Source organism: Vanessa cardui, chromosome 16 (assembly GCF_905220365.1).
Source record: "Vanessa cardui chromosome 16, ilVanCard2.1, whole genome shotgun sequence".
In the NCBI taxonomy this organism is placed as follows: domain Eukaryota; kingdom Metazoa; phylum Arthropoda; class Insecta; order Lepidoptera; family Nymphalidae; genus Vanessa; species Vanessa cardui.
In genome coordinates this window covers 7,845,009-7,870,932 of record NC_061138.1, presented here as the reverse complement: position 1 = coordinate 7,870,932, position 25,924 = coordinate 7,845,009, and the positions used below count along the sequence as shown (strand labels likewise).

The 25,924-nt window shown below is 32.7% G+C and overlaps 3 protein-coding genes across 5 annotated transcripts; 2 read left to right on the top strand and 1 right to left on the bottom strand.

Annotated features, from left to right (window-relative positions):
• Positions 1–270: 270 nt before the first annotated feature.
• LOC124536385 lies at positions 271–8,289 on the top strand. The gene is made up of 6 exons (XM_047112915.1): positions 271–335; positions 774–781; positions 6,150–6,284; positions 6,605–6,718; positions 7,391–7,529; positions 8,163–8,289. Exons 1-6 carry the CDS (start codon positions 271–273, stop codon positions 8,287–8,289), a joined length of 588 nt encoding a protein of 195 aa, XP_046968871.1.
• A 169-nt stretch (positions 8,290–8,458) lies between these two features.
• Positions 8,459–15,231, bottom strand: LOC124536287 (U3 small nucleolar RNA-associated protein 4 homolog). The gene is made up of 11 exons (XM_047112804.1): positions 15,009–15,231; positions 14,561–14,940; positions 14,293–14,474; positions 14,013–14,203; positions 13,558–13,713; positions 13,033–13,366; positions 12,193–12,376; positions 11,515–11,738; positions 9,948–10,130; positions 8,908–8,997; positions 8,459–8,614 (listed from the first exon to the last, which is right to left on the bottom strand). Exons 1-11 carry the CDS (start codon positions 15,107–15,109, stop codon positions 8,498–8,500), a joined length of 2,142 nt encoding a protein of 713 aa, XP_046968760.1. The 5' UTR covers positions 15,110–15,231; the 3' UTR covers positions 8,459–8,497.
• A 719-nt stretch (positions 15,232–15,950) lies between these two features.
• Positions 15,951–24,414, top strand: LOC124536201 (type 1 phosphatidylinositol 4,5-bisphosphate 4-phosphatase). Of its 3 annotated transcripts, none has more exons than XM_047112684.1 (4): positions 15,951–16,128; positions 16,343–16,512; positions 17,168–17,377; positions 22,941–24,414. In XM_047112684.1, the coding sequence occupies exons 1-4, from the start codon at positions 16,086–16,088 to the stop codon at positions 23,223–23,225; spliced, it is 708 nt and encodes a 235-aa protein (XP_046968640.1). In that variant the 5' UTR covers positions 15,951–16,085; the 3' UTR covers positions 23,226–24,414. The 3 variants fall into 3 exon arrangements, with proteins under 3 accessions (XP_046968640.1, XP_046968641.1, XP_046968639.1); XM_047112685.1 differs by having other exon boundaries at positions 15,956–16,128; positions 16,346–16,512; XM_047112683.1 differs by having other exon boundaries at positions 15,956–16,128; positions 16,331–16,512.
• Positions 24,415–25,924: the final 1,510 nt, after the last annotated feature.

Genomic DNA, 25,924 nt, shown 5'->3' with positions numbered 1-25,924 from the left:
CGAGTATTACGTAAGGAGGATGACCCACTGAAAGTGCCTTTGGAATTTCTCCCAATAGTCTATTGATTTGCACTTGATTTCGACTGAAGTGTCGGCTATTGTCTGTTACATAATTCATGTTTATAATAGATACTTATAAAATGTATGTCATCTTTTTATCAGCTGATTTAAATGTCAGTCTGAGGACAAATTGATAATTAGTCAATATGTATTTGGTAATACTGCTCCAAGTTAGTGCGTCATTATTAAAAACGATTTGTGACGTTAGAGATGCATGCAGGCGTGTCGAGCGAATCGGGCAGACTGTTCGACGCGCTCAGACAAGAAGCTATTAGGTATAAATGTATAGTGTATACGTCACAGGCGACATTGTATGGGTCATGACTAGGGCTGCCATCGCCCAGGTCTTACCAATTTCGTTTTACTTCAATAGTGTACTGAAATAGTTTTTTACTTTAAATTTTTTGTGTCACAAGATTAAGTCAGTATTGACGTATTTAAAAATATTAAATAACCCTATTTGAAATGATCTCAATGAAAAGTGATCCAGACACTCATCATAGAATAGCTCATAAGTAAATTTTTGTTCCGGTAAAAAGTCTATCTTTGCAAAAACATCCCAATGACCGTCACATGCGTCACATGGTGAGCTACGCATGGAAACTAGTTTGTTATTAGGTTTGTTATTAATACATCATCAAATAATATTTAAATTGTACGTGTCGGAAGCTAATTGCCTTTGATCACATCTATTAAATTTTACATGATGCCAGGTGGCTAAGTAAGAGTTGGGTCTGTGCCGACAAAAAATCACCTTCCGATTTACACAGATAATGACCGCTCATGGTTGTTTTTGAAAATTGACGACGACTAGTGAACTCATACATGCATACATACAGAGGCGTCCGTGATGTTAGAAGAGACCTCTCCTTGTGAATAATCATGGCAACAGTCTTTGTCTCCTTCTGTTAAACTATCATGTTTTAGAAGGAGACGATGGAACTTCAACGGGAATAGGGTTGTCGGTAATGATAACGTAACACACTTCTTCATTCAAAGGTTCAAACATTCATGATCATAGTCACATCACAATTCTAATTTTAAAATATCGAGACTAAACTGCATTTGACAACCTTACTCTAAAGGGACGCAATCGTAGAGCGTTTACCATTAGTTATGTAAGTGCGTACACAATAACAATTATTTGATGCTCCCATTCAGCCTTACTTTGATTGTTTCAATATTATTCAACCGTTTTGTAAAATAGATCAAATATTTCCGATAAAAACAATTTGCAATGAATGTAATGATTTTATGTTATATATGTTGTGTTTCAGCTTTAAATAATTAGTGTCATGAAACTATGTTGGTATATAAATGAAGTAAATTATTTTGACATCTGTAAATGGAACCAAATTTCGTTTTATTCATTTAATATAAATTAGTGAATATAACTGTTTATGGCGTTTCAGTTCGTTGAAACGCGTTTCGTATGAAAGCGTCGTGCTCATGGGGAAAGCCGGGTCGTGCGTTGCGCGTTCTTTTCCACCGTCCCGGGCGACGTGAGTCAGACGCGAGCCGCCACGACGGAAATGAGTCCTTCCTCCGCGCTATCGGCCGGCACTTTTGTTAAATTAAAATGGATGAGGTTTAAAGTGGAGCGGCCGTAACTAACGGTTGCCGCATCGTCAGTTCGCGATTACGACAATCTGCTCCACGGCAAAAAATAGGACGTTGAGCGACGCGTGGGGTCGGGCTCCCTACTTGTTCGTCCTCACTGCGACCTATTAAAGAATATGACCCAAATTGACCGAAGTCTACAAAACCACTACTTATTTTTCTAAAATATTTAAAAAGTTTAAAGTACACAAACACTTTTTTTACAGTAGACAATTTTACTATTTTAATGTTAAAATAAAAACCATTCTTATGATATGGGACATCATGTTGCGGAATGATGACCATAACATAATTATTAAACGAGTCATAAACTTTCCATATTTTAAATGACCGTCACTGATCAAAAAGCGAATCTATAACACTTCTACGTAAATAAATGCAGATAGAATGATAGTATTTAAGAAATAAAAGTCATAATATTTTGTACATTGGTTACTACTTGTGTAAATCGTCTAGGTATATAAATTTTCATAATGCAATTCGTCTAGACTGAACAAAGTGCTCGCTCGCGCGCCTAGAAAAGGCACCGTCTGGAGGTGAACCGAATAATACTTGCAGTGCGCTGCACTTTTTACTTTACGTTATGTCTGTTTGAAATGAAGTTATGTCTCTGTTTAACCTATCCAAATGATCACGTGTCTATGTATTAGTTATACAGTGCTATGAATATTATGTGATATATATGATAGTTACAATATATTTGATAATATGACAAAGAGTTTAATTGTTATATATTTAGATATACTCAAATACCTATAAATTTTGTAATTTAGCAATACTTTTTTTCGTAATTATATTTACAACGTCATGTGTCAATCTGTAAAGATTTTTAGCATAACAGTACAGCAACAGCCTGTAAATTACCACTGCTGGGCTAAAGGCCTCCTCTCCCTTTGAGGAGAAGGTTTGGAACATATTCCACCACGCTAAATTAAAATTTCTATGAAATTTGTCACATGCAGGTTTCCTCACGATAAAGACAAATTAAGCACATGAATCAGCGGTGCTTGTTTGGGTTTGAACCCGCAATCATCGGTTAAGAAGTACGCGTTCTAACCACTGGGCCATCTCGACTCAATTCAGTCAAAATTCAAAGAATGTAAAGATCTTAACAGTACATGTCAATTATATTAATAGGAGATACATATTTTTACGATATAATATTTGTACAAAATAGTTTTTTTTGTCATATATAGATACTAACACCTGTGAAACGCGCTTCATCTTCCGATATAAGTTTTATATTTCGGTTTTAGTTGGTCTCCAAAGTCTTTATATCGATTATAATAATAATGTATTCGCGCAAAGCGAAAAATCTAGACTATAAAATCCTTGAAATAAAACCAACAATACGTAAAAAAAACTAAGTTCTTTATAATGTCACCTTAAGGTATTACTAAAAAAAGTTTTAAGGTTATAAAGTCGATTGCATATCTCTCGATTATGAAGCTGACGTAAAGAAAACTCAATGTTCTTTGTGTGCCTAGTCTGTCTAGACTAGACTTTACATGCCGGAGGACAACAAACGAGCCGTGCAAAGCGTCTGGAGGTGAGACGAAGGCCTCGGTCCTGCGTTCTAAATGCATCATAATTTTGTTTGCATGAAGTTACAGCTTCTACTTAAAGTACACGATTCGAAATAAATTCTAATTTGCCAATGAATTATTCATGTCTTTTCATATTTCATTCAGATTATCATAAATGTTGATTGAAATATTAAATAACAAAGAATCATCACTTTTTCAGTATTGAAAATTTGCGATTATGCCTAATGAATAATGTTATGTGTTTATATATAACATTTCACAATGAAATCCTCCAAAAGCCTTACCTAGCTGTGAATATGAATGAAAATGAATATATATAGAAGGATGCAGGTTATATGTATATTATTTTTAGAAATATACCAGTGAATAATTTTCAAATTATGAATTCGTTATTGCCTCGTTGTGAGGCTTATACGTCTACAGATTTCAAGAATCAGGTTCGGTTTGGGCAACTAATTACCTCAGAAAGTACGTTGGATCGCCATCTCATCTGATCCAGAAAGTGCACTTTTTGAAGACCTCTTTTTAAGAAATAGCAGAAGTCGCCTAGAAGAATTAACATTATTCTTAACAAAAAATATATTTTTTTAATAAGTATTAAATTTGATGCTACTTTATTCTTCAAATATTCTAATTTTAAATATCGGTAAAACTCTTAGTCTTAAGTATATTAAAGCCCGCCGTAAAATGTAAATCTAATGTTACATAAAGTTACACATACAAATATATTGCTACGTATGTACGTGAAACGTGACCCAATTCTGTAAAAGTCTGCGTTGAAGCGAAAAGGTCGTGAAATTCTCGGTGCGTACCCACAGAGCATTGTAACCTTTTCCGCACGCCCCCGCGTCTAGACTAGACCGTTTACATTACACACCCTGTCAATGTATACTGAATCGCAATCAGTATAATTACCAACGTGATCTAGAACGAAGGCACGAATTATTTTCAAGCTTAACATAATAAAATTTCACACTTATACTTAAATAAATAAATATTTAATTGGTGATTGTTTCTGCTATATATATATTTTTTTTCGATTATACTGTATTACTTTTATTTAATTTATTACAATAAGTTTTATTATGATCGAAACCGAATAATTCTTTAAGTTTATTTCTTACAACCATTTTTTTATTATTCTATTCATTTTTTAGGTTAGAGAATTTGTGTACTCAATTGAAACATATAGTTTAAATAATAGTGTGAACAAAGACCTTCATTTATTCTGAAAAGAAGGCTTGGAGGTTTCGCAATGCTGCTTTAATGTGGATTTCTATTAACTACGATCCCCTAGATAGATAAAAAAATATGGAAAATCAGTAGTGGTTACCCGGCTTAGAATCCGCCATCTTCAGCTTAAATTAACGAGTCCTAGGTAGCGGGCTTCAAGACTATAAAAATATATTGTTAAATGAACATAATTAAGTAGTAAGAAACAAAAAGTTGGATTATAAGGTATGATAAAATTATAGTAGTTTAAACACATATTATTTTATGTCTACGTCTAGACGTGCGCAATTATGAACCGTGTAGAGCCGTGGTAATGATAGCAGATGAACGTTTTGCGCTAAAATAATTGCAGGAGAATTATTAACATAAGACCTTTTACACCTAAGTTTCTATGATTTTGTAATATCATTTCCTAATTTTATATTTTATATGAAAAAAATATTACGTTTAAGTTATTGTACTTAATATTTTTTTCTTTAAGAGTTCTGAAAAGGGTGATAATTATAATATAGGTACGTTTCTATTCAATATAAATAAAAAATAATATCATAATTCAATTACTATTTTCTTGACTGAGTTTTTTTCGTATTCCTACTTTTTGTATAGGTAATTAGTTCACGGGTGTAAATTAAAATGATACAATTTTGGCGACAATTTTCTCGATCGAGAATTGTAGGTATGTGATTGATCTCGCTGACTTATTTCAACAACATTAGATGTCATATATCATAATTATTTAGAACACTGCGTCATACGATTGTACCCAAAGTCGAGGTCTTTTGTAAATTATAATTAACAATTATGAGCGAAATTCAATTTGCATTAGGCGTCACGAAAAAATTTACATACAAATTTTATTCGCGCCCGTGATCTAATTACGATTAAATACTGACGTGGCATTTTTTTTATTGCCATAACCCGTTAATCGTTAGGTACCAATGACATTTTACTTTCCTTCAAAGGTAATTTAATTATATTGCTATGATTCGATGAAAAGACTTTCCGCACAACCACTTTGTGGAACCAGCTTTCGCCGGCGGTTTTTCCGAACCGATACGACATGGGAACCTTCAAGAAAAGAGCGTACTCCTTTTTGAAAGGCCGGCAACGCATCTGCAAGCCCCCTGGTGTTGCAGATGTCCATGGGCGGTCGTAGTCACTTTCCATCAGATGAGCCTCCTGCTAGTTTGCCACCTATGCCATAAAAAAAAAGCGGTGTGTACCTACATAGCGAACAGTTCAAGTCATTGATAGGTTTTAGCATAAAGCTGTTCAAATGGAGAACCGAGAGGTTTTTGTTTTACTTTAATATAATTCTTTAAAGAAAAAAATCTGTCAAAAATTATAGCTCGGACCGAAAATATGCGTTGGATCGTTTCTATATCCATCAGGTAGGGTCAGGTAGGGTGTAGGGTGACGAAATCGTTTGATCGATTTCTATTGTACTCGTAGTTAGGAAAAGCAAGATACGAAAGTCTTAAGACAAATAAAATATAAAATTTTCTTCTAATCAATTATCTCTTTATAAACATCAAATTCAAATGGAAAATACTAAACAAGCTCCTACAGGTGTTGGCATTCGTCGAGAACCTTCTACTGACCCAGTGAAAGCACAGGGAATTCTGTAAGATTTTTGTCATTTATTAAAATGTATACGATCGTTATTTTATCTTTATGTCAAATAATTAGATTCAGAAAATGTGCCTTCGTTTTATAGTACATCAGTGAGTAAAAAAGAGAAACACGCTGCGCGCCTTTGGCAGCAACGATGGGGTTTCCATAAACACGTTCGACAAATGCAAGAAGAAGAAGCACTTAAAATAGGTCTGTTAAAATAATTTTACGACCTCCGTGGTCAAGTGGTGTATACACCGGTTTTCATGGGTACGCCACTCCGAGGTCCTGGGTTCGATTCCCGGCCGAGTCAATGTATATTATCATTAGTTTTCTATGTTGTCTTGGATCTGGGTGTTTGTGGTACCGTCGTTGCCTCTGATTTTCCATAACACAAGTGCTTTAGCTACTTACATTGGGATCAGAGCAATGTATGTGATGTTGTCTCATATTTATTTATTTATTAATTAATGTAGATAACATATGAATGATATCTATTGTTTTTTTTTTTTACTTATTTGAATTTATAGGAATGTCCCTCGATGATTACCGCGCAGCAGTTCGTTCAGTCAGCTGCAAACCTGAGGAAGGGCTCGCCGTCAAAATAGACCCGTCTCCAAAACCGCTGCCTGCTACTAGCTCTGGTGAGCTAAGTATTCTTAAATTAATAATTATCTATTCAAATCATATATATAGTAAGTAGGTATAATAGTAATCATGATGAACAAAAGGTTCATAAATTCCTAATAATGCCAGTAATAGTATTTACGGAGGCTATTTCATCATTGGGAATGAATTGATAGCGCATGTTTGACGTTAGACTCATTGATGACAAACTGATGACAGATGATCCTGCAAAAGGACGTACAATTGGATCTAGTTTGACAATTATGATTTATTTAAAGTTAACGTTAGTTTTGTGTTGTTGGTATGATTTGATATGATATAGAAATAAAACGAGCTAATGGTTTTGTAAAAATCACGCTAAGATCGATAATTCAATTTCGGGTGTAAGTAAAATGTGTAGTAGTGACTGAATCTATGTACAGTCAGAGTAAGAAAACCTTCGTCCGTTTTCAAATTAATTCTTTTATGAAGCCGTAACTCATAGTACCTTTTGAAACTTTGAAACTTAAGACACTACTGTTTAAATAGTGTTTATAATGACATTGCGACGCAATATGTCATTCTCGATCGGTAAAGCAGATTATCACTAATTACTGAGCACACGAAAATAGATCTTAAGGTGACGAACCTTTTCTTACCCTGACTGTACATGAATTCAGTGGGGTATTATGTCACTTGACTTTTACTAGGTGTTATTGGTCGACGCGCGCGCTGCTCGTTGGAGAAGTTTGGTCCAGTAGTGAAAACATCCCGCGACTATCCCATCCGTCCTCCGCTACCACCCGGACAATTGTACGATCCTTACAAACAGACCGTCATGTTTTTAGGGTTGGTATTTATATTTTTATATTATTATATATTTATAAATTATTATATTATAATTATAAAAATTATTAGAAATAAGTTAACGAAGTAATAAACACAGATCTGTATTTACTTTTTGTTACATTGCATTATTAAATAATATTAAACCAAGTAAGCATTAGGTTTATTTTTACAATATTTACTTCATAATTTAAGCTTGTTGCTTGCTAATTTTATGTAATAGTGGTGCAATCCTTCTGTCACCTAATAAATCAGTGCATAAATGTACCAAAAATATTTTAAAATCAATTCTAGACTTATGAATTGACAATTAAACAAAATGAAATTAAATATATTTTATTTATGAAATTTCTATCACTTTTAAAATTCTTATCATAAAAGTAAAGTGCCGTTATTGGTTCGGAATATGAGTATTCTACCGTGGATCTAGAAGGAATTAAACAATTAAACATTCGTGCAACGCACACAGTAAGCAAGTCGTGTCAGTGCTCTCATCAAGTTATTAAATAAAAAATTAACAGTGACTATTTTATTATTAAACCACACATTAATTATTTACAATTAAAATTACATTTTATATTTCAATATAATATTTTGTATTTTTTTTATACTGTAAGACAATAACAATGATTTCAGGAGTGTAGATGGAGATCCAATATCGTACAAGTTGCCGCCTGCGAGGTGTGACGTCACAGATAAAATTTGGGGTTACCCGCAGCAACAAGATGTAACAATATTCGATTTTGATTCGTTATTATCATGATCGGGCGACATTAACGACGTTTTGGAACAATTTAAATTAAATGTTTTGTTAATTAGATAACTTATCAATACTTTAGTTTAAATACCTTTATTTTAAGTTCAAATATAATACTTAATAGAATTGTTTTATAATACATATATAAATAAACCAAAAAATCAAACACATTTAGGAAATAAAATAAGTGCCTATATTTTAAATATATTTACGCCTATACATTATGTCTCTTGGTAGCTATCACTGGTGGTAGCTGCGATATAATATTTTCGGGTAAAATCTCTAACGTCACAGCTTCATCGTCTCCGAGCCAGTGGAAGTCAGCCAAGTACTGTAACAATGAAGAAAACGCTTGCTTTAAAAATGCAATCTTTATAATAGACATGTTGTTTGTTCTGTATTCTGTAAATGCATTTAAGGGCAAAATCAATATATTTTAATTTTTTTTTTATAGATAACGCTGAAAAAGTTTGTTTAAATGCGATTGCCTCGAAATTTACCTGACTGAATTAAAAAAAAATTCTGATTAATTAAAAGAGCCATTAATTAAGAAAGCTTACAGACTATACAAAAAATCACGTCACGATTCAGAAAGAAAAAACCGGATAAATATTTGTATAGTACCTTCATGGGAATGATTTTAATTTGGGAGTTAGGATTTGTCGCATTCTTTTTTTTATTCTTTTTCTTTGGTGTCGGTCCCTCGGCATCAGACTGAAATTAAAAAAAAATAAGTTAATAGAAACATCTTTAAATTAGTTAAATCAATAAATGATATGCAAGAATATTTTTTTAGGTGATAAGTTGTTGATTGGTGATCGGCGTTGCCAACGTATGGGGATTTCCCCAAAATTGCGGGGAATCGCAAGTCGATCGGGGGATTGGTGTGGGGATTGTCATTATGCGGGGAAAACGAAGGGAATTTTCTTATGTATTTATATTATACCAAACGATGAGTAATTGATTGTTTAGCCGTTGTTTTGTTAGTACGAAAATGGATATTGTAGTCGATTATTAGTTAGCAAATACTTTTTCAATATAGGACACCCTTAGTTTGTGTATAGGAGGACTAGACATAGATACGATAGTTTCCTTAATGACTAGTAGAGACGCAATAAAAAAAGGAAAACACAAAAAAGACATAAAATAACATGATTTTTCCTTTATTTCTGTGTGGGGACTTGGGTCATTTTTTCCATGAATTTGGGGAATTTCGCTTTCATTTTTGGGGAATTAGGTGAATAGGTATTGGCAACCCTACAATGTCATTTTCATTGATTTCGAACACGGTAACCAGCCAACTAGGCGAACATATTGTATTGCACAAGTTTGTGTGCAATACAATATGTTACACTCTCTGTTCTTCCACTCTCACAATCAGATGGGATCGCAAACGGATTTGCGGGCTTATCCAGCCACAAGACCGACAACTCGGCTCATTTCTACTGACACTGGTTGGCTTGGGATGTTGGACGCATGGACGCTTGTAAATTTAAAGATCGGGTACCGAGTTTTGACGTAGTACCGCAAAATTAAGAAAACGATTGACGATTTGTGATAAGCCTTTTTTAACTTTTCTTTAGTAGGTTTTTATATTATGAAAACACATACATCGGTAGTCCCGACATACGCGAGCTGGGCGATAGTAAGATGAGGGTGCTGACCTGCGGCGCGTCGGGGCGCAGCAGCCACAGCGAGCAGTCGTCGCGCGCCAGCAGCGCGGGGTGCGCGGGGCGCGCGGGCGGCACGCACAGCGCGGCGGCGGCGGCCGAGCGCGCGCGCCACGCCGCGCCGCCCGCCAGCGCGCACCGCGCCGCCCGCGCTTTCACGAGGTCGTACTCGATCAGCTGCAAGTTGGCGCATGATCATGACACGTGCAATTTCATTTCATATGTGGTACCGTCGTTACTTCTGATTTCCATAACACAAGTGCTTCAGCTACTTACATTGGGATCAGAGTAATGTATGTGATGTTGTCTCATATATTTATATATTTATATTTATATATGATAATTTGCGGATTCGGCAACTTGGTGACGTAAGCTTAACTTTTGTTCTCCTGTTTAGGCAGTGAATTTTTTTGAATATTTGGATTCAAATAAATAGCAAGGAGCAACTTCGTCCTCAATACAAAAAATGCCATTATACAAAAAACGAATAGACTTATATGACTAAGCGAAAAATAAATTGTGAATTGTTGTAATCAGTGTATATTATGAGTTTAAAATTTACTAACGAAAGTTGGAAATAATACTTAATTTATTCAAAAACCCATCAATAAAAATGCATTTTTTCAAACGTTTGTCACGTGACAAAAAACGCTCCTTATTGGCCGGGCTTATGATGAAGTCACTTTCTTGTTAGCCTTGCTTTTCTACTATATGTACCACAGATTAAAATACAAGAAAGTAACGTCACCGACCCACATTGCAACGCCAAATTTTCCAAGTAGTGTTTTTGCGCGCTATTTAAATATGGAATTTTTAATATGATATCTTTCGGCAAATATGTACTAAAAATAAAAATAAAAACAACTTTTACTGGGTTCCTTACCCTCTACTAAATAATATAAAATGGATTTTAAAAACCAGTCAAATAGCCTATTATACCCCAGTTTTAAAGATCTTTATATTTCACGCAGAAATAATAAAAGCTTGTTTTATATTACATGAAAACAGACACATGTCTGAAGCTGAGGGCATGTGATAGTTAAGAAATATTTATCTGATTATTTTGAGTAATCTGACATTACGAAATGGCCGAATTCGAAAAGGCAGGTTTTAAACTCGATTGGTGGCACACGTACCGCTCAGAGCCGGATTTAAAGGTCTGGAGGCCCCCGGGCCACAAAGCAGTGTGGGCCCTAGACAAACAGGAGCGTGAACAACGTAATAATTATATTATCATGAATTAATTACTTTTTTATTTCAATCAGTAAGCTATGATTTATTTACTTTTATTGGTAACTTTTAAAATATTAAATAATAACATTATTATAATTTGACTATATCTCGGTATTTGTTAACTAGCTGAAAACTGTGACCCCCACTAATGTGGAGGCCCCAGGGCAGTTGCCCCGGTTGCCTTCCCCTAAATACGGCCCTGGTACCGCTGCATTTTGTAGTGATATACCATTAGTTAGGTAAGGTCAGGAGGTATTTTTAATGGCCTTCAGAGTCAGACTCGAGCCAAATGCTTTTGGAGACTAAGTAAAAGATCGATGGTACCTACCTCTTGGTCGACATACGCTACAATCAGCTTCTCTTCCTCGTTATCGAATGTCAAAGCGGAGGGCACGCATCTGTACTTAGGCAATGAAACGTAAAATCTAAATTTATTGTCCTTCTTTATCCAAACGGCTATATCGCTCTGCGTGTCGGCCGCGACTAGGTAAATCGTTTTTGATGGAGTTTCTTTTGATATTTGGAGATGAAGAATACATTTCGATCTAAGATCTGAAAAAATAATTATTCTATAAAAGCCCAATACCCTACATTGTAGATACAATCAAAATACACTTACAACAACAACAGCCTGTAAATTCCCACTGCTGGGCTAAAGGCCTCCTCTCCGTTTGAGGAGAAGGTTTTGGAACATACTCCACCACTCTGTTCCAATGCCGGTTGTTGGAATACACATGTGGCAGAATTTCTATGAAATTTGTCACATGCAGGTTTCCTCACGATGTTTTCCTTCCCCGCTGAGCACGAGATGAATTGTAAAGATAAATTAAGCACATGAATCAGCGGTGCCTGCCTAGGTTTGAACCCGCAAATGATTGCGGGTTCTAACCACTGGGCCATCTCGACTCCAATAAAATACACTTATTTCATAATAATCATTCATATCCATAATATTGAGATAATTTCGTATCAATTATTTTATTTATATTAGACAAATGCTACTTACATTTATCACAAGCTATATTCTGCACTATGGTAGCGCCCGCTTCCGGGTCCACTTGTAGTACTTTCAACTCTCCATCCTTGTAAGCGACCATCGTGCGCGAATCCTCAGTGAAGGCAACGCGGTCGCAACACTCAAGACCACTTACTAACACTTTTGCTAATGATATATTGGTTTGGTCATCATCCTGAAATTCATTAATATTAATTATGTTGGCAGGTCAATTTTTGTACTAGTTATTGTACTTACAATAATTATTTATTTTATTTGTTTAAATACTTTATTGACCAACAACATAAGTTGAGACAAAAGGCAGACTTAATGCCTGAAGGCATTCTCTACCAGTCAACCTTTAGGCCAAACAGAAAGTCATGATCACGATAAATTATTATGAATACAATGAGCGAATGATGTAACATGATGGATTATAGTAATATGATAGTCTTTTCGAAAGATCTTTTTTGTGTTGTAAGTCATAGAAAAAATAATATATTAATAATATGCAATTTTATTAGGTTATATGCTATCAAAGTTTTATGCAGTAATTAATAATAGAGATTTGTTAAAAATGTGGTTTGACAGCTTAGTTATAAAATTATACAATCAATGAGTATTGTATATCTGTTATGTATAATTTAACCAACAAATATTACAATATATATCATTTTCTTACAAGACATAATTAGTACTGTATTAAAGACCGTAATTTACTTGACTAAATTGGATCATATTTATTCCAATTAAATCTGTATGAAAAATTACCAAATCTTATAGCTAAATATTCACTGGCTCCCAAGTCTAGCCTACACTACATTTTTAGATTGATTTGAAAAAAGAACTTACACATTCTAATTTTAACAATGTCATGTTACTGTCAGTTGAGTAGACAATCAATTCTCCACTTGGGGAAAGGTCGCAGCATTTGATTTGCTTCTTTCCTTTAGTTTGAATTGACACAAGTTTAATTGGTGCTTCTGTTAATTTCAAACTCTTAGTTTGACGTTGTTTTTCCGTGTCAGTTATACTTAATGCATCTATTTCAGAATCTTTTTCTAGCTCATTATTACTTTCTTTTTGTTTTAGGCTCTGATTCAAATTGACATTTGTCACTGTTACATTACCACTTTCATTTACTGCATAGGAACCAAGTTTCCAAACTTCGAGATAGTTGCTATACCTGAAATGATACATATTATGCAAAGAATATATAGCCAAAAAAACCTACTAAAGTTAATATGAGACCATTATTTAGACAACTAATGGAAATAGAATTACAATAATAATTATCAAGTAAATAAATCGAGCAAGGTTGTACATACAAGTTTGAAGAGTCTATTTTATTTTTTAAAATAATCTGTAATACTTTACCTTAATAAAAGTAATTTCTTTTGAGGACACACAGCTGATCTTGGAGCTGGAATCATAGGAGGAATCCTCATCACCCATTTTGGTGGGTAACTAGAAAGGGTCAAATAACCATCTGCCCCAACAGATATTAACTTATCACCATATATCACAAGAGCCCTGGAAGTCACATTATTTTTTTATATACACTTAAATAAAAGACTAATTGATCCACATCACTCCTCAGCAATGTTTTCCGAATAAATAAACAAACCAAGGTTTTAGGACTTATTTTACCATGACGAATTCAATATATTTATTGATAGCCATATTTTTTTGTCCTGATTTTCTAATACTGTTTTTTAAAGCATTTTTCTATAAATGCATGTCATCATTGCACATATAACGCATTTTGTGCCATAGTAATGATCTACATGTTACTTGGACTATCTCAGGTTATTTATCAGTATTTGTATTACCTGACGTCATGTTCATGGATATTTCTTTGGACATTTTTCACCCACTGTGCACTTGATTGCTTTCCAGAACTACAGTTAACTTTGACAAAATTCATAATAACTGGATCGACTCCACTGCAGTACAAACTGTTTTCATCATCAGAAACTGCTATTGATAATATATTTGACTTGTGGCATTTGTATGACTCAATCTGAAATTAAATAAACACACATTGCTGTACTATAATTATTATTTTTAAAATTTATGACTATTGTATGATAATAATCGTAGGTAAATTACCTGATCCCCTAGATTGCCATCCCAAAAGGTAAGTCTTCCGTGACTGTCTCCTGAAATGACAGTATTATCAGACAGGACAGCGAGGCACCACACAATAGTTTCCTTTCCTCTTCTACCAACAGACATTCGACATGTTGCATGACCAGTTTCAACATTCCACACTCTGATTGTGTCAATAGAACCTGGAAAATTTATTTATATTAATAAAGAATATTCTGTGATGTAAACAAAAAATGTAATTTGAATTTGTGTATGTTTGATGACTTACCTGTAACTAACACACTGCCTGTGTTATTAAATTTGCAACACAAAATCCTTCCCTCCTGTTTGTCAAAAATCTTTTTGTAAACAATCTCATCATTTTCCACTGAATATAAATTGATATAGCCCTGTTCAGTTCCTACAGCTACTAGAGTATTACTAGAATTAACATCTAGACACCAAGCAGCATAACCAGTTAGGATCATAGTAAATTTAACTGAAAGAGTTTCCATGTCCCATTCTAATAAAGCTCCTCCAAGGCCTGTCGAGAGTAATCTGTGATTAACCCATCCCAGAGCTTCTACAGAAGTATTCGCTTCACCTGGTTTGAATTTAAGGAGGAAAGGCGCAAAGTTTAAATCCCATATTTCAATAGATGCATCCTGTCTGTAAAATTAATGGAATAATAAATACAATGTTCCTGAAATAATTGTCTATTTAGAAATTAATATTACCTTGCTAGTGCTAAGAGTTTGCTTTTTGTGTTAAAAGATACGCAGTTTATTTGCTCTGGTTTCGGATTATAAAAACGAACACGGTGCAGTTTACAAGCCATTGTATTTTTTTTCTTTTGGATACATACAAATGCAAATTCTATTTTAATGCCTCCTCTATATGCTATATTAATATAGCTCAAATTAAATAATAATCAACATGCGGTGTCGCACTGCGCACATGATAGTGACAGATGACAGTCAGTCAGACATAATGACATTAGAATAACACTGAAAAATAACAGTCAAGACTCACATATATACATACAGTATTTGATTTTTTAACTCTGCCCATTTGACCTTACAATTTTTGATAGAACTACAAGTATAGAACGTAACATTTTTATTCAGTCATCAGTGGCGTTTTCATTGCAATAAAGTTCTGAAAATCTAATACCAAAGGTTTGATAAATATCGAAAAATTTTGAATTAATTGTTTTAGTAATTTGATTTTATTGCAATACTATGTTACTGCGGGAGTTTTTAGTGAAGATAAAAAATTGTGTCAAAAAAAAGTTGGCGTAATTTTAGTTTTACACGGTTATTTCATCCATTCATAAATATATTATATACTAATACTACCAATGATTAAAAATAACAGTTAATATTGCAAAACTATTAAAATATATTTAATGCAGAATATTACAATAAAAAGTAATTTTACTTTTTTTGGTATTACACAAAATAATATTACTGTTATCATTTTTGCAAAACTTTCGTATCGGTTATTAGTAACTTATTCACGGCTTTTTTAACCCGTATTTGTAACAAATAACAATAGTATTTTATAATAAAAGAATTCAATTTAATTCTTGAAACTTTCATATGTTAAAATAACTAACTAATGCTACGAAATGGATACATTTTTATCTGTGCTTTTTTAATTTCTATTATACTATTTAATTTTTACTATCTGTGAAATGTGAATTAGTTTTTTTTACGATCGTAGTAAAACTGGTATGTTAATTTTTATCGAAAGAATTCTTGATTTATATAAAGTTATTTACATCTTGTGCTGTAAATCTTTAGAGTGTTAAAATGGGCGACGGACAAAGCGAAAGCCAACCACTTCTAAATGATGGTAAGTAATTGCGATTTTGTTGTTTTGACAGCTGATGATTCAACCAAATTTTTATTTATTTTATTTGTTGCTAAACAAAGTAATAAAGATTATTTGATCATGAGCAAGTTATCTTGTAACTTGTTAGGATTATGCAAGTTTAGGTGTTACTTGAAAAGTTATAGTATCAGTAGTTACGTATTATTATAGTTAATATACGCAGGCTTTTCCACAGAAGAGGAGAATGTCAGCACAATCTCACCGATTGGGCCTGACGAGCTCCCTCCGCCGTATCAACAAGAAGGCCTACCGATGGTAACATGTCGAGTATGTCAAGCTATGATAGATATTTCTGGGAAAAGAGAACAACATGTTGTAAAATGTTCTGATTGCAATGAAGCAACGGTGAGTCTTTTTACATTTTGTAGAGTAATTTTGCTAGTGAAATACATACACTAAATATAAACAAACAATTTTAGGCTTGTAGATCCATCATTACTACATTTTTTTTAGACACCTCATGATAAATATTAAAAGGGCAAATTTAAAATTTAGGCTATACCTTAATTGAATTTGGAATTCAAAACAAAACTCTATAAAACTAAAAAACTCAAACTTTTAAGTTTGATTAATCAACAATGAAATTAAAACTGCTACTGCTTATTTTAAATAAAAAAAATAATAATTAAAAAAAAACAATTATTGTGTATTCTTTTTACTATTAATGTGTGCTCCTATATCTTCATAATCTTGTTGATGTTTGCCAGTTTTTTTATATAATTTCATACATTAAAAAACCTACTAAAAATACTACAATACCAAAACAATAAGTAGTATAATTAAGATATTTTATAAATAAAATTTTCCAAAAACAAATAACAGGCAATCAAATATAGATTAATAAAAAATTGTACATGCTACTTGCAAAAATAATTGTAATCTGACTATTATATTTATAGCCAATGAAACATAAGTGATGCCTAAGTATGTCATGACTATATGTAGATTTGAAAAATATAATATAATAATTCTTTAACAATACTTTTTGAATGTTTTGTAGCCTATAAGAAATGCACCACCAGGAAAAAAGTATGTCCGCTGTCCTTGCAACTGCTTGCTGATCTGCAAGTCATCGTCGCAGCGTATTGCATGCCCACGAGCTGATTGCAAGAGGATCATCAACCTTGCTCCGTCACCTGTGACTCCCCCTGTGCCCACTTTACCTGGGATGTGCAGGGTTATTTGCGCACATTGTCAAGACACTTTCCTAGTAAGTTTCATTTTTATCTTTAATAGTTGCTAATAGTTATTACATATTTTTAAAATTTATATAAAGAAATGAAAAAGCTGTTGATTTTTAAATTATATTTAACCATACTTATCCAGTTTTCAATAACATTGCCACAGTCAGACCAAAAGATGTATGTGTCTCAGCTATAAGTGTATAGAAGAGATATGTATCTGTATATAATGTAACAATACAGTAATTAATTATTCAACAAAGTTCTGAAGTAAAAAATATTCAGAAAGTATTTTTGTTCCAATCTGCAATATGTTTTTAATTTTGTTGACAAACCCATCTTCGAGCCATAATCTTAAATAAGCAATTAGGAAGATAGAGAACAGATTTTGTATAAGGTTTGAAACTATTTGTTTGTTAATTATTTTGCTGAACAGCAATACCGGTGAGTGAGTCAGTATAATAATATGACTTGCATTATATAGCTCTGTATCTAACTGCAATTGCATTTGATTAAAACAATATAGATTTTCAATAGATTATTAATACTTCATGATATTATATAACTCTTGACTGTTGTGTATATAATCAATACTCAGTATTAATATTGCATGGTTTGCTGACCACTGGAATTAATAGCTTGCATTGTTATTTAAGCTAACTAGAAAATATAGTTTTCACTTTCATAATGTTATTAAAAGGTTGAATATAAATATTTTAGTTTGAGATATTTATTGTTTACAAATAAAAATTATCTTTACGGTTCTTTCTACGGAGTTCTCTCTACGGATCTTTTACGGTTCAAATTTTCTAATCGTATTTTCACCTTTATCGTATCTTTTCTGATAGCATTTTTTTATATGATTCATTTATTAGCTTATCAAGTTGATTTGACGCTCTTCGTTTTTTTTTTTCATTATGAAAAGTAATCTCCTATAAGCGTTAATCATCATTATCATGACATAGTATAAAACAAAGTCGCTTAACGCTGTCTGTCCCTATATATGCTTCGATCTTTAAAATTACGCTAAGGATTTTGATGCGGTTTTTTTTAAAGATAGAGTTACTCGTGAGGAAGGTTTTTGTATACAATATATTGACAATATATTAAAGAAACAAGAATAAGTTTGTAGTATATTAAGTACGAGTATTGCACCCGTACGAAGCCGGGAAGGCTTGCTAGTGTATAAATAAATATTAAATTGTCAGAAGTAGACGTGCCATTTTCTTCATATCGAATTGTTTAATACGTCTCATATAAATAGTGTACATGTTGTTGCCTCGTTGGTTTATGCAATTGCCAACACAAAAAGTTTTTCCTTTACGTAATTCTCGGTAACAACTCCTTTACCAGATAGAGCCTGGTTGTGTCGGACTTTCCGTCTTATCCGCTTATGATAGCGCGCTAGTAGATACTGTACTTCTTTTCGTTCACTCTTTGCCGCTGGATGCCTAATATATACCCTGTCTGAAATCAGTCAAGAGGTCATCGTATATTATCATGGTCATTGGTCTTAGTAACAATCTTGAGTTTGGAAGTAGATTTTGTTCACATTCGATTTATTTGATTTGAATATTATAATAATTAATAACTATTTTATGGCTATACCAGAGACTTTTGTTATGATTCTAATTGAAACCTTGAAACTTGTCCATGGTTTTGCTTATATTAAAACGACATTGCATCACACATAACACACGTATTATCACATATAGAGATCAAGCGTATTTATCCGCGCAGCAGGTGATAGGATGTCATCATTTTCATATCAAATTTTCCTAACTAATCGCTTATTCGATTAGTTGCTTCTAATGTTATTGATTGATTTTATTATTTTTTTTTTGTAATCCTAAGTACGTAATTGGGCAGTGCATATATTTCAAATGCAACGTAAGATTCAATGATGCCCATAAGTAGCACAATTGTCATAGCTTGAGCACAGTAGTTCGCGAAATATTTCAACAAGAATTTATTTAATAAAAAATAAACATTTTTCCATTTGAAATACAAATTCTCATATCCGTTTACCGAACGTAAAATTGTAGTAGACCTTCGTCATTTTTGGTGGAGGTAATTTGTCGAGTTGGAAAGTTGAAGCAAGTCTTCAATCGATCTTATGATTATATCACTTATTATGCTACTTTATCGATTCTTCGCAGTGAGTGATTACTATATCTGACAGCGTATTACGACGAAGAACTTATATTTCATTGTATGTTTTATATATTGCTTCTCTAATTGGTCATTTTTATCAGATGTATATTTTATATAAATTAATGTCGCTCGTGTTCTAATTTGTATATTATTTTTTAAAACTTATCGACAAATTAAACACACATAGATTGGTTCGTAGGGTGGTACGTAAATATTTTTACATTCTAGTTCAGACGGTTTCAAAATAATGTAATGTAATGATTACTAGCACTTATGAGAATGTATATTAGTCACGATTTTGTTTATATTTTTAACACGGCGAAACATATAACGAATGTAAAAACCCTGATAGTGCTATCGCTTTGATCTTGTACGCTTATTGACTTGCATCGTGTTGACGATGCTTCGTCATCAAGTCATATCAAACTCCCATACTGTCGAAACATGTTGAAGTGCATAAACCGTGTATTCGCCTGCCTACCAACTCGTAATGACTTCGTCAGCGGCAATCTTTACATTAAAAAAAAAGACAATTTAGGTTAATTAATGATGTTCGATATATCGACAACCATAACGCAAGAATCATTCATTTAATACGTATAATACGATTAAAATTATTTGAAAAATTCCTAAATCGGAGACCAAAATGTGAAATTGTTTCAATTGGTCGTTATCTGACTAAAAGAATAAGTTATATGATAATTATTCTTCTTTGTGTGATAGCTCGAACGAAGCTCCGAATATATTGGGCAAAGGTTAGTATTGCTAATGTTTGACGTCTTACTTTCCTTCCATATCAAAGTACTCTTAAAAAATAACTTGTCTATATCTAGGTTCATTTTAAGCTGTTCTTTCTATATCAGTCGGTCAGTTACGGTTATATATTATATTGGATTTAATCCGTCTTGGCTATTCATCTTAAATACATTTTTCTTACAGATTATACATTTTCAACCAGACAAAATACTGCTACTAAATAAGAGCAGAGCAAAACTGATACTAAATATACTACAGAATCTCATTATATACAAAGTTCACAGGTTTTTGTCATTAGGCATGTCATTTTTTTTTAAATACTTATTTCAAATAAATGTTGTTAAGGAGCATATTGATCTTTATTAAATGCACAATGTACTTAAGGTACTCAAATGGATTAAGGATTAATGTATTACTGCTTGAATTCACTTCGAAAATAAGCCATTACGTCTCGTGAAAAGTATAGTATAATAAGTGGTTATTGTGGGTTATCCCTAAGAGATATACATATACATACTGGTATCATTGACTTTGTTGTAGACCGTTTTAAGTTGTACAATACTGTACTACATTACTTTGATCTATCTCGTAGGGTCAGCCGGCTTTGCAATTTTACCACAAAAATATGTGTTATGTATTTACGACATCACATTTGAAACCTCTAAAATTTTATCAGTGTTTCTTTACTATATTTTTCTTGAATCTTTCTACCTGTTAAAAAAACCGCATCAAAATCCGTAGTATAATTTTAAAGGTCAAAGCATACCCAGGGACAGATAGACAGCGGGAAGCGACTTGTTTTATACCATTTAGAACGATATATAAGGTTTATATCGTTCTAAATTGTATTTATTAGTTTTTTATATTCAATTTGAGAGGCGAAAACTAAATATTTAAATTTTAAAAACATATTAATAACATCGTTTCGCACTAACGGGAATTTGCATTTCGCTTCTGTTGCTTCACTATAGTGTCCCGCGCGATCCATTTGCATTGTGTTCAATCAGAGGTTTCAGATATATGTATGTAAGTAATGCTATATAGAATACAATCACCGATATTTTTTAATGGTAAATTTCGTGTTGAGTTATGTAAAGTTCACGCAAAAATATAAAAAAACTAGTCGTCGTCCGCTGCTCCGCTGGCGTTTTCATTTGTCAGGCAAAAAGTAGTCTATGTCCTTTCTTGGAGTTTAAATTAGCTTCATACCCAATTTCATCAAATTCGGTTCAGCGGTTTGGTCGTGAAAGATCGACACACTGATAGAAAGACCAGACAGTCAGAGCTAGTTTGACATTTATAATATTCATAGATTCATATACATGTATTTCACATCTTTTAAAGTGAAAACTGCAGACCAAATGACTAAATATTCTACACTAACATAATTTATTCATTGCGAACCGGTTCTGGCTATTAGGCAATAAAGCATGACTAATAATAAGAATGCAAAAAATTATACTTACTTGTGTCCTATAAGTCAACTTGCCTAAGCTTAATTAATTTATTATAACGGTATTTTCACAGTTTTATTATAATGTAGGTACTTATAGATTTATAAACTTCGGAGATACAAATTGACCTGGCTTGGATACATATATAGCATTATATATTTCTAAACTGGTTTTGTCAAAAACCTGCTAGCTTAACTTGATATTTTGATACCCGCAGTCCTAATAATAATATTATAATCTAAACACATTTCTTTTTGAATTCCAGCTACTGGTTATTTATCGAAATAGGTTAAGGCTGTTAGCCATTGTACACAAAAGTGGGGCAAATACATTATCCTCGCACCTGAGCTGTTGTCAGATTAAACGTAAAGAATATTATTAAATACTAGTTGTCACCTGACTTTTCGTTCTTATTTCAAAAACTAGTCGCTATGTTTTCGTCATAAAAAGTAGCCTATTAGGTTATATGCGGTTCAAGCTTGTTTGCTACCAAATTCGCTTATGGTTTGGCATAGTAACAGGCAGACAGTCACTTTCGCATTTATACTATTAGTATAGATGGCTACAAATTTAGCTCGAAATAATACAGTAAAGAAATACTTAAACCATTTAATATGCCATTTAAATAATTTTCTCACTTAAATTACACACCTAAAGAATATCCTTTTATACAATCGTGTGTGTTTACGTTACGCAACTTCTTTTAAATATATACATCTTACTACACTTTGAATTATATCGACGTATCAACGTATGTAGCTTATGATATCGGGTAATGATACTCCTAAGAGTTATTTATATTGTAGGTGAGACTAGGAGCGCGGTTGTATTTATATTTCGCAATTTAATAATTTCTGTCGCAATCGTATAACAGCTTTATTCATGAACATACTTTCATCGTTTGAACTATTATATAATTTCCATTTCTATAAATACTTTAATAAAACCGCTCTTGATTATGTGTTACAATGATTTTAACGACCTCCATGGTCGAGTGGTGTGTTCACCGGTTTTCATGGGTACGCCACTCCGAGGTCCCGGGTTCAATTCCCGGCCGAATCGATGTAGATTACCATTAGTTTTCTATGTTGTCTTGGGTCTGGGCGTTTGTGGTACCGTCGTTACTTCTGATTTTCCATAACACAAGTGCTTCAGCTACTTACATTGGGATCGGAGTAATGTATGTGATGTTGTCTCATATTTTATTTGTTATTTTTTTTTTTTTCAGTATCAACTTTTGAAAAATGCACCAGTCCGGTGCCCTCACTGCCGGAAGGTGTCGTCGGTGGGGCAGGGCATGGCGCGGATGCGAGGCATCATCTTCGCGGTGCTGTCGTTGATCTTCTTCGCGATCGCGCTGGGGGTGACGCTCGGCACGCTGTCGGCGGCCAAGACGCACGGCGGCGGCGTGTACGTGGCGTACGTCGGCGCCTTCCTGGTCGCATTCATCCTTTGCAGCCGGGCCATATACTATTTCGCTATGAAAGTGAGTAAAATCGAAGGCCCGATGTAGATCGTCAACGGTACGGCTTTGGTTTCATGTGATAGTATGACTAGGAAATATCTCGATTCCATATTGCATTATGTATACATATATTTTATAGGATTTGTTAGATAAAAGTGTAACCATTTATATTGATAAAGTGGACTGTGTTATTTTGTTTCAAATTGATTTTATGACAATTATGTAGGTTTGTATACTTTAATCGCTATAGATATTTGCTTGGAGTTATAAATATAATTTTATCGCTTTGACTGTTACCGAAGTAAATTATTTGGTAACATAACAGTAGTTAGTATGCATTCCGACATTAAAACTATGTTAAACAAAATCTACATAGGGTGATGTAGAAAACGATAGTACTTGATATTGTAAAGAATATTCGTTTTTGCAAAAGTGTACAGATTAAAAATATTTGCTGTGGAAATTTGTATGCGGTATAAAATAAGCTTTGTAATCTCAGATAATTGATAATACTGCGTACATATGTTTCTATAATATGTAGATTTATTTATCGACTTTGAAATTATTTAAACGAAACTTGTAAATTGAGATAAGTGTAAAGTACATCTTTTAAAAATACCTTTAAGGCTTGTACACACGAAGTACGTACATTAATTCGGTTTTGAATTCAATGAATGTGTCAACAAAACGCAAACGTGTCATAGTCAACGAGATACGTTTCGAATTTGTCTGAAGTATTAACAAAATAAAAAAAGTTATCAGAGAATTTTTGAAAATAACTTTACATATAATTCTTGTTCACAATTAATAATTTTTAGTTCTCTTAAGAATAATTAGTTAATTTCATTTGACTCTAAAAATAAAACTATATAAAAAATTAAGTTTATTTTCAAATCAGTAAGATAAATTTCATAAACAAAAATGAACATAGTATATGTGCTAGGTATTAATGAAAATATAATGTATTGTACTACTATATACCTGTATGTTATTGTATTAAGTAAACTGAACTTTATATTACTGAATTTATTATTCATTTTAACATAATCTTCGTTGTGACCATGTTTCCGAACGGATTTAACCTGAAAAATTAAGCTTAGATTGTAGTTAGTCAAAATTTAGCTTCGTTTTTGTATTCATGCTAACGAATAATTCCGAATATTATATTGGATTTAATCTGCATGGCCTATTCATTATAAATACTTTTTCTTACAGATTATATATTTTTCTTAATTGTTTTTTTCAATTATGTTTTTAAACTAACATTAAATACAGCAACAAACAATTTAGTTATTTAATTTGACATTTGATTAAACTGCTACAGAGTATGAATCGATGTAATAGTCAAATAAATCAACTATCGACTGATTTATCGTTCGAATATTTTTTTTTGTCATAATTATAAAATTTTTGAATAAAGGCATCTTTATTCAAACAATTTTTTGAGTAATTAATTTTATGAGGCGTCCATTAGACTAATGACTGATGGTTAATGCAACCATTATATATATTCTATAAAGACCCTTGACAACCCACAAAACTGAAATATGGGCAGGATACCAGTTGGCAACTTATATCGATGAGTGCGTTTCGTGCCAAAGCAAGTTAATGGAGGTAAATATTTACATTACAAATGAATTAACTTGCAAGTTGTGCGACCTCCCATATTTACACAATATGCCCTTTAAAATTTAAATTTAAAATCTAATTATATTAAATAATAACGAACTAAGCAAAATTAACCTCCAATTATTAATTCATTTCCAACAGTCATTTATGTCTTATGACTGCTGGAGTTGACTGACGCCGCCATCTTAACGCACTTGACACATAGACTATTCAGTTTTATTTATATCGATATCGAATGTTACGTGATAGCGTTTATTGATTTTTTTTTAATTGTTGCCGGTACCTATAGTTTTTGAATATATTCAAGAATATTTGCTTACTGAAAATTGGATATAGGTTAACGGAAAATTGTTTGGCATTTGCGATATGCACTTGTCAATTTTTAATACAGAAAATATATAATGAATACTTTGTCACGAAATGTTAGCGGAGGAAAGTTGAGCGTAGTTAAATTGTGACATCGCTTTCTCGTATATTTATTAATTGACAAGTTTGTGACTATTCATTTATTTTAGAAAAGAGTTGTTGTTATTGAGAGTGCCATTACAGTACGTTCTATCCGTTTTTGTCGATGAATTTTCACTTAGAAGCCTTACAATGTTATATATCAATACTCTTATTATATCAATTCTATTATATAATAGCTTCATATTTTAGGATAGATTCTTTTGAAACAGAGCGCCGAATGACGTCAACTGACACTTGTTGGTACCGTGAGCAGTGTGTTTAAGTTATTTATTATTGCATTATATTAATTAATATTCTATTTAAAAACCTAGGATACTATTCATAGAAATAAATGAATGTGGGCAATGAGTTAAATGGACGAAAATTTTATTAAATTTAATAAATGATTTTAATACCGCATCTCAATTACTAAATTTTTTTTTTTCCTAAACCCTTGAACATTTTATTTAAAACATCTCATTTCAACAATTTGTGCTTTCTTAATAATAATTTAATTTTTGTTTTATGTTTCCGCTTGTTTTAATAACACCACACATAAACACTACTTCGTAACGTAGTTTCAAAAGAATCTATTCCATTAAAATTTTAACAGATCAAACACAATATCTGTAACACAATATTATCGTAATGTAATGTTCTAAACCGACGTA

Bases quoted from the DNA above. Each gene is read 5' to 3' on its own strand.
- LOC124536385 (XM_047112915.1), top strand. From the start codon at position 271: ATGCATGCAGGCGTGTCGAGCGAATCGGGCAGACTGTTCGACGCGCTC. The intron at 6,285-6,604 runs GTCTGTTAAAAT...TTGAATTTATAG, and splicing joins AGAAGAAGCACTTAAAATAG to GAATGTCCCTCGATGATTAC. The intron at 7,530-8,162 runs GTTGGTATTTAT...CAATGATTTCAG, and splicing joins CAGACCGTCATGTTTTTAGG to GAGTGTAGATGGAGATCCAA.
- LOC124536287 (XM_047112804.1), bottom strand. From the start codon at position 15,109: ATGGCTTGTAAACTGCACCGTGTTCGTTTTTATAATCCGAAACCAGAG. The intron at 14,475-14,560 runs GTAAGTCATCAA...TAAATTTTCCAG, and splicing joins AGGCAGTGTGTTAGTTACAG to GTTCTATTGACACAATCAGA. The intron at 8,998-9,947 runs GTCAGCACCCTC...TTTTAATTTCAG, and splicing joins TGCGCCCCGACGCGCCGCAG to TCTGATGCCGAGGGACCGAC.
- LOC124536201 (XM_047112683.1), top strand. From the start codon at position 16,086: ATGGGCGACGGACAAAGCGAAAGCCAACCACTTCTAAATGATG. The intron at 16,129-16,330 runs GTAAGTAATTGC...TAATATACGCAG, and splicing joins CCAACCACTTCTAAATGATG to GCTTTTCCACAGAAGAGGAG. The intron at 17,378-22,940 runs GTAAGTTTCATT...TTTTTTTTTCAG, and splicing joins ATTGTCAAGACACTTTCCTA to TATCAACTTTTGAAAAATGC.